At 45.4% G+C, this 10000-nt stretch overlaps 1 protein-coding gene across 1 annotated transcript in view; it reads right to left on the minus strand.

Annotated features, from left to right (window-relative positions):
* The window catches only part of drd2l (dopamine receptor D2 like), a 26400-nt gene that overhangs the window by 14402 nt on the left and 1998 nt on the right, over positions 1 to 10000 (minus strand). The window contains exon 2 of the mRNA XM_052143713.1: positions 1 to 145. This exon is cut by the window's left edge and continues 226 nt beyond it. Coding sequence (XP_051999673.1) covers positions 1 to 145 — 145 coding nt within the window. The remainder of the gene's footprint in view (positions 146 to 10000) is intronic.

A 10000-nucleotide genomic window follows, 5' to 3' on the forward strand; every position in this document is an offset into this window, starting at 1 on the left:
TGCGGAAGAGACGGAGAGAGGGATGATGGTAGTGCGGAGTACGTGATGAAGGACAGAGATGATGGCGAATAAGGGGTCGGGTTCGTGCTGGGGCCGCTGTCTTCCGTCACATTGAGAAGAGGCATCATGAAGCTACTCCACAGACCTGAAAAGACACAGTTCAAACACTTGGTAACACTTTCTGTGAAGCCCATATTTATAATGCATTAGTAATGTATCATAATACACCTTATAATATGTTATAACTGCTCCAAAAGCCCAATTCCCAATGCGCTAGTCCTCATGGTGGCGTAGTGACTCAATCGAATCTCAGTTGCCTCCGCGTCTGAGACCGTCAATCCGCGCATCTTATCACGTGACTTGTTGAGTGTGTTACCGTGGAGATGAAGCGCGTGTGGAGGCTTCACGCTATTCTCCGCGGCATCCACGCACAACTCGCCACACGCCCCACCGAGAGCGAGAACCACATTATAGCGACCACGAGGAGGTTACCCCATGTGACTCTACCCTCCCTAGCAACCGGGCCAATTTGGTTGCTAAGGAGACCTGGCTGGAGTCACTCAGCACGCCCTGGATTCAAACTCACGACTCCAGGTGTGATAGTCAGCGTCAATACTCGCTGAGATACCCAGACCCCGTCTGTTTATTATATTAAATATTTCTCCCAATTTGGAATGCCCAATTCCCTGACTCTACCCTCCCTAGCAACCGGGCCAATTTGGTTGCTTAGGAGACTCACAGTATGTGGAGACTCATGCTACTCTCCACGATCCACACACAACTCACCACACGCCCCATTGAGAGAACCACTAATCACCACCACGAGAAGGTTACCCCATGTGACTCTACGCTCCCTCGCAACCGGCCCAATTTGGTTACCCCTGGTGACTCTACCCTCCCTAGCAACCGGGTCAATTTGGTTACCCCATGTTACTCTACCCTCCCTAGCAACCGGCCCAATTTGGTTACCCCATGTGACTCTACCTTCCCTAGCAACCGGCCCAATTTGGTTACCCCATGTGATCTACTTTCCCTAGCAACCGGCCCAATTTGGTTACCCCATGTGACTCTACCCTCCCTAGCAACTGGCCCAATTTGGTTGCTAAGGAGACCTGAATGGAGTCACTCACCACACACCCCACCGAGAGCGAGAACCACATTATAGCGACCACGAGGAGGTTACCCCATGTGACTCTACCCTCCCTAGCAACCAGGCTAATTTGGTTGCTAAGGAGACCTGATTGGAGTCACTCAGCACGCCCTGGATTCAAACTCGCGACTCCAGGTGTGATAGTCATCGTCAATACTCGCTGAGATACCCAGACCATGGACCACCATATTTGTACTTATGTAACACATAAGTGAGCGCTGATTTATCACATCAACACTTAATCAATGAGCCATTAGAGAAATCTTTTTAAAGATCCATTTGATCCATTTTCTCATTAATAGATGGGACAGAGCAGTGTGGAGATCACTCGTTTACAGAACTAGTTAATTGCACAGTTGAAACAGTATAATAAGATACGTTTTTGAACTAATTGCTTAAAAGTACGTCCTAATAAATCGTTTGTTATTTAATTGAACGGTTAAATTGTATGTGATTAAATCACTGGCATAATAAACAACATTCTTTAAGAATATGTGACCTTATTTATATCAGAAATGCTAGGGAGTGATTGCAATTTCCCTTACATCTATTTACCAGCATAAACATTCAAAAACACAAATGCATATTCAGGCATTCAGCGTCTCAATACTTACCATTTCGAAGGCACTTCAGTGAGACTGGCGCCCAGTGTCGCTACTAACGGCGGTGCGCAGAGGTGCCGCTGAGTGCTTCGCTCAAGGACACAATGTAATGCTAAAACTACTTTGAGAAAGGCAAAGCCGACATTGCTAGCGTGGCATGAATACAGCTACACCTTGGAGCATGTAAATGTTTTTTATTTATTATTCGAGAGTCTATTGAAACTATTGAATAAATGTTATGGTTGCCTTGGAAATGCTTTTGCATATGATAGCACACTTTTTCTTGCACTGTTCGTCTTGTAGTAATCTAAAGACTTTCTGTTTAATTAAAAACATCAAGGTAGTGAGCTTTCAACGTTAGCTGCATTCATATGCAGACTATATAGTGTTCTATAGGGTTAGGGTTCTATGGACACAAAACACACAGTAAAAAACAAGATGTGGGACAATTAGAAAAATAAACAATATTAATATGTATAGCTTACATCTTGTTTTTTACAGGATGTGTTTGCTGTCCAAACAAAAAACAAGATGTAGGCTAAATATATATGTATGTACTGTATATCATTGCTGGCTTCTGTGCCCAATGCCCAAAAGACTCTAGGTTCCAACGAAGCATCGACACATTGTCAACTGAATTTAAAACATACTGGGGAGGAGAAAGACATTCGTGACTGTGTTAATGACGTTTTAATGATGACTTGAGAGTGGCATGCCAAATGTAACTGTGACAGGGCGGACGGCGGGGTCGTGATTCCGCGAGGGGAGAAGAGGTGAAGGGCCTCCTAACCGACTGCCTGGAGCGGTCAGGGCCGCTGCCAGGGGCGGAGGAGTCCCCTACCAGCCACTGAAACGTGGCGCCAGGCAGTCGGTTGAACCGCTGCCAGGCGGGGGAGACCCCTTCTGTTCCCCGAGAATGCTGCGGGGCGTTCCGTCCACCAGGGGCAGGAGGACTGCCTCCGATCCGCCCAGGGAGGCGCGGCTGTCGTCCGATAGAGGGTGGAGGAGTGGCCGAGGATCAAGCTACGCCGTATCGGAGAACTGGTGAGTAAGTGTTTTTTTTTCATCTCTCTCTCCCACTGCCGCTCCGCATTTTCCCTCTCTTTTAAATGTTACAGTGTTTTTTGGGGGTGGTACTTCCTGTAACAGTGGAGTATATTTTAATTATGTTTGTTACCCTCCCCCTGTCCCCTCCCAGATTCAGGAAGGCGGGCATGACCTGCCGGCAGACAGGGATTAGGGCACGCCCTCCCCTAGTGAAAGAGAGGGGGGGGTGTACCCCATGCCGGGGGCTACCCAGCCTGAGAGAACGAGGGAGGAATGTGGCAGGGCGGAGGGCGAGGTCGTGATTATACACCCGGTCCCTTTCAGGCTAATCAAGCCTCCGAGAGGGATAAAGGCCGACTGCGGATGGTGGTGCGACAGAGAGAGCGTTTACGGGCAGCTGACCGTCATATGTGTGTGTTTGCATCTTTTGGTTTATTTCATCATTAAACTATTATTTATATTGTCAAGCCGGTTCTCGCTTCCTCCTTTCCCTTATATCCCTTTACATTGGTGCCGAAGACCCGGGAAGGAGGAGGGATACGGCGTAGTAGAGTTCTCGCCGCTACCATCCACCTCAATGGAGCACCGACCGCGAGGGGAGAAGGGGCTCCTAACCGACCTCCTGGAGCAGTCAGGGCTGCTGCCAGGGGCGGAGGAGTCCCCTACCAGCCACTGAAACGCGGTGAGGTCTGAGACCGCCGACCGCGAGCGGGGAGGGGCTCGCTGCCGACCGCCTGGAGCAGGAGAACCGCTGCCAGGGGCGGGGGAGACCCCTTCTGTTCCCTGAGAACGCGGCGGTGCGACAGAGAGAGCGTTTAGCTGACTGATAGAGCGTTGCACTTGTGATGTAAAGGAGCGGGTACGAGTCCTGAAGAGCACGAGTCCACACGTGTCATAGAAGCAACACAAAATGACGTGGTTTGTTTTTCATCTCACATTTTGCTTCTCTGACACCATCGGTCAGGTTCAGATTCAAGGTTTAGGATAGCTGAGATCAGTTTTGTTGATTTAAATCTCGATCATTAACATTTCAGGAGAACGTTTCACTCGCTTTTAGCGCCACACAGTGGCCATTTCACCTCGGAACTGTCCAAATGCCCGTAACGAACCTCGAAATGCCATTTTGCAAAACTGTATCCCATTCGCTTCATTTTCTTGAGATCAGGCTGGTAAAAATGGTCTTTGACAGGTTTAGCCCATGAAAACGATTGTGTGCCGTTCTCAGCCGAATTGCATTTGAATCTTGTCCTGTTAACGGAGACAATCATTGATCGTTTCTGAGGGCAGCAACACATTTAAACGAATTATGCAAACGAGGCTGCAGCTGCACAGAGCTGAAGTGGACAATGCGACCCTGATGAAAGGAAACGCAGCGCCGCGATGTCTCCAAAGCAAATCTGAGGTTATGTTAATCATTCTGTTAATCAGGATTTAATCAAGACACATTGAGGATCTGTATATAATCTATGCACTGATGAATTATCTCTTGTTACACACTTTCAATCACTGATGAGTTAATTATAGATTATGTGATAATTAAGCATTTGCTAATGAAGGTACACACTCCAGAATTTGTTAACAGTGTTATAATAGCTCGTGCAGTTTGTTTCTGTAATCAAATAATCGCCTAAAAATGTCCAAGAGACCATATTAACTCGTTACAGCTGCACTCAATCTCACAGACTAAAATCTGATGAAATCATGTCACCCAAAATAAATAAATATATGTGTACACACACACACACACAAACACTCACTCACTCACACACACACACACACACACACTCACACACTCACACACACACACACACACTCACACACTCACACACTCACACACACACACACACACACACACAAACACTCACTCACTCACACACACACACACACACACACTCACACACTCACACACTCACACACACACAGACACACACACTCACACACACACTAACTCACACTCACTCATACACTCAATCACACACACACACACAGACACACACACTCACACACACACTAACTCACACTCACTCACACACACACTCACACACACACTAACTCACACTCACTCATACACTCAATCACACACACACACTCACACACACACACTCACACACACACACACACACACTCACACACACACTAACTCACACTCACTCATACACTCAATCACACACACACACACACACACACATGTTGTGTTTCCATGTTTTATGGGGACTTTCCATAGACATAATGGTTTTTATACTGTACAAACTTTATATTCTATCCCCTAAACCTAACCCTACCCTTAAACCTAACCCTCACAGAAAACTTTCTGCATTTTTACATTTTCAAAAACATAATTTAGTATGATTTATAAGCTGTTTTTCCTCATGGGGACCGACAAAATGTCCCCACAAGGTCAAAAATTTCGGGTTTTACTATCCTTATGGGGACATTTGGTCCCCACAAAGTGATAAATACACGCTCACACACACACACACACACACACACACACACACACACACACACACACACACACACACTCACACACACACACAGACACACACACACACACTCACACACACACACACAGACACACACACACACACACACACTCACACACACACACACACACACACACATACACACACACTCTCTCACACACACACACAGACACACACACACACACAGACACACACACACACACACACACACACACACACACACACACACACACACACACACACACTCACACACACGGCATGATTTCATCCGATTTTACTATAAAGCAGAAGTTTGTAAGATTTATATTATATATATATATAAAACATATGAGTTGGATAAAGGGGCGGTCGCACTACACTTCGCGCTATTCACTCCCATTCGAACGTGGGAGACTCCGGCAACCTCATGCGAAGACATTTCGTACAACGCTGGGTACCATAGTCTGAACTGCAAATGTGCATGACGACAGGACGCGTGACCAACAGAGAAAACTTTGAAACGAATCCTCAGTTGATGCATATTTCAAAGCTGTTTGTTGTCGCTGGAAAGAGAATACTTTTAAGGTTTTTAGTAGAGTACTTTTTGTTATTTGTGAAGTGTAATATTCTAAAACCAGAAGCCTCTCCGGTGTGACATCATATCCTGGTCCGTTGCGTTGCCCGAAAAAAATGTGCATGCTCGAAGCCTAGTGTGAACGCACCTTAAATCGAATGAAATCGTACTAGACGGGCGGTTCGTATGAATTCTAGAAGTGCAAATAGCCGAATGTGTAATGCGGAAGGAAGCGAAAGTTCCACATGTCAGATGTAAATTTTATGCCTTTTTAAAGAGTCTGTACGGATGATTTGAAGAGTAAAGTGTACGTTTTATATGACAGAGACGAGGGAGAGTCACCTGATTGGCTTTTGCAAAAGTCGTTCCAACGCACACAGTATGATTTCATTCGATTTAGCCAACTTGCACGAATTTGTACGATTTCTCATTGAGACTGCGTTGAAATGTTTTAATTGTAAGAATAAAATGAATTTCAGACTTCACAAACGATCATGGCTGGACTGGTAATCGGGCATACCGGGCATTTTCCCGGTGGGTCTACGCATTTTAGGCCGATCAGGGGTGGACTGGCCATCGGGAGAACCGAACAGGTTGGTAGTTTGGCTATGAAATGTGCCGAATGGGTCACGATAAGCAACAATGAGCCGCTACATTAAGAAGAACGGACCACAAAACGGCGCCACGATATCCAGAAAAGAACACCGAACACCCCCCGTGCTCAACAGTTGGGCCAGTCGGGATGTAAAATCCCGGGCCGAATTCTCTTCCAAGTCCAGCCATGCAAACGAGACGTTACAAAACATAACAATAAAAAGGTTTTAATCAAGTTGCAAACTAATTATTCAAGCCCATTGCATGCTGAGTGACTCCAGTCAGGTCTCCTTAGCAACCAAATTGGCCCGGTTGCTAGGGAGGGTAGAGTCACATGGGGTAACCAAATTGGCCCGGTTGCTAGGGAGGGTAGAGTCACATGGGGTAACCAAATTGGCCGGTTGCTAGGGAGGGTAGAGTCACATGGGGTAACCAAATTGGCCCGGTTGCTAGGGAGGGTAGAGTCACATGGGGTAACCAAATTGGCCCGGTTGCTAGGGAGGGTAGAGTCACATGGGGTAACCAAATTGGCCCGGTTGCTAGGGAGGGTAGCGTCACATGGGGTAACCAAATTGGCCCGGTTGCTAGGGAGGGTAGAGTCACATGGGGTAACCAAATTGGCCCGGTTGCTAGGGAGGGTAGCGTCACATGGGGTAACCAAATTGGCCCGGTTGCTAGGGAGGGTAGAGTCACATGGGGTAACCAAATTGGCCCGGTTGCTAGGGAGGGTAGAGTCACATGGGGTAACCAAATTGGGCCGGTTGCTAGGGAGGGTAGAGTCACATGGGGTAACCAAATTGGGCCGGTTGCTAGGGAGGGTAGAGTCACATGGGGTAACCTCCTCGTGGTCACTATAATGTGGTTCTCGCTCTCGGTGGGGCGTGTGGTGAGTTGTGCGTGGATGCCGCGGAGAATAGTGTGAAGCCTCCACACGCGCTACATCTCCACGGTAACACACTCAACAAGTCACGTGATAAGATGCGCGGATTGACGGTCTCAGACGTGGAGGCAACTGAGATTCATCCTCCACCACCCGGATTGAGGCGAGTCACTACACCACCACGAGGACTTAGAGCGCATTGGGAATTGGGCGTTCCACATTGGGGAGAAAATAAAAATATAGAATAATAATAATAATAATAATAATAATAATTTGTTTTCTTATAAGCAATAGAATTCATTTTTACATGTTTGTATTAAGTACAAATGCAAAATGTACTTGATATGTTAAAGTTCACGCTTAAAATGACTTTTCAATGTATTAAGAGCTTCATCTTATTACTTCAGTGTAAATCACAAAGTTCAAATTCTATTTAAAAATACATCATAAAACATCCTGAGAATAAAATTTTGGTCAAATCTACCTTCATTATATATTCCAGTGTGGCTTTATTGTGTCCGCTTGTGCATTTCACAGATACTCACATCTATGAGGATATTATAGACTGTTTGAAATGTAAACAAGCAATTCTGTATTCTGACTTTTGACTCAAACACACACACACACACACACACACACACACACACACACACAGAACACACACACACCCACACACCCATACACAGACAGACACAGACACACACACACACACATACACGCACACACACACACACACACACACACACAGACAGACAGACACACACACACACACACACAGACAGACACACACACAGACAGACAGACACACACACAGACAGACACACACACAGACAGACAGACAGACACACACACAGACAGACACACACACACACACAGACAGACAGACAGACACACACACAGACCAACACACACACAGACAGACAGACACACACACAGACAGACACACACACACACAGACAGACACACACACACACACACACACACACAGACAGACAGACACACACACACACACACAGACAGACACACACACACACACACAGACAGACAGACAGACACACACACAGACAGACACACACACATACACACACACACAGTCACACACACACACACACACAGACAGACAGACACACACACACACACAGTCTCACACACACACACACACACACACTCACACACACACACATAGAAACACACACACTCAGAAAGCCCTTGCGACTCACAGTGCATGAGGTTATATTACATATGCCCAATAAATAAATGAATAATATGAAGCAGAACCCAGTAAGTGTTGCCTAATCTCTGTAAAACACTGTGACACTGTTTGTGAAGTCACTTACTGTCATTCAGCTGAATCCTCCTCGCGCATCTCTTCTCTAAACTCCTCAACGCAACAGAGGACTTTCAGATCATGCAAAATCACGCAAATCCCTCCCGTGGCTCCTCCTCCAGCTCATTACCGCATTCATCTCACTTTAACATTATTATCCATTAACTGAATTCTGGGGAAATAACTGCCTAAAATAAAGCAGTTCAAGAGATTGCCACAATAACTCACGCGGGTATTTGTCGGCTTGTTATGCCGCTAAAATAAACGAATCGTGTTTATTTGCTATTTTAAATGACAACAACACATTAAGACTGTCTTAAACATATATAGCCTATATAGACATTATTTCGACAGTTAATTCTGATTGGATGAGGCACATGTGACGCGCCACGTTTGTGTTAATCCGCCCGCACACAATTGTCGGAAGAATTATTTATTGCGATTTGCAACATTAATAAATGTATCTCTTGAACTCTGGTGACTTTCTCATAATATTGCTGCTGCTACAATTTATTATATGATCTGTATCACCCTAATGAAAAGAACACACTAAAATAAAGATTATGTGTTGAGTTAATAAAGCAGAAATGTGCCTACTTTACATTAAATACATTAAAGCGTGAACTTAAAAATATTAAGTAAATTCTACATTTTTATTTGCAACATGTCAAATTAAGTGGGCGGCATGGTGGTGCAGCGGTTAGCACTGTTGCCTCACAGCAAGAAGGTTGTGGGTTCAAACCCTGGTTGCCCCGGCCTTTCTGTGTGGAGTTTGCATGTTCTCCCCGTGTCTGCGTGGGTACTCCGGCTTCCTCCCACCATCCAAAAGACATGCAGGCTAGGTTAATTGGTGTCTCCAAAAACAATTGCCCTAGATGTGAGTGTGAGTGTATGTCTGTCTATGTGTGGCCCTGCAATGGACTGGCGACCTGTCCAGGGTGTCCCCCGCCTTTCGCCCAATGTTAGCTGGGATAGGCTCCAGCCCCCCGCGACCCTGTACACAGGATAAGCGGTTGATGATGGATGGATGGATGTCAAATTAAGTCTCTAGGCTGTAAATAGTCAATTATTAATGAATGTTATCGTAACAATGCGTCATCACGTATCAGCTCTAAATTTACATTTAGAACTGATACAGTCACATTTATTCACAAATTTGAGTAAACTTCAGGTAAATAAAATAAGTGCATTTTACTTAACTTTTCCCAGCATTCTCCGGGCTTGCATAATTAATGAGCTTGCATGGTTTCACTTAAATTTGACCAAATGTACATCAGATTTGTAAGTGAACGTTTCTGTATTAACCGAAATGAGTTAAATTTACTCACTTTCTTTCATCAATTTTATTTGATGAAGTTAAGTAG

This window comes from Xyrauchen texanus, chromosome 15, assembly GCF_025860055.1.
Source record: "Xyrauchen texanus isolate HMW12.3.18 chromosome 15, RBS_HiC_50CHRs, whole genome shotgun sequence".
Classification (NCBI taxonomy): Eukaryota; Metazoa; Chordata; class Actinopteri; order Cypriniformes; family Catostomidae; genus Xyrauchen; species Xyrauchen texanus.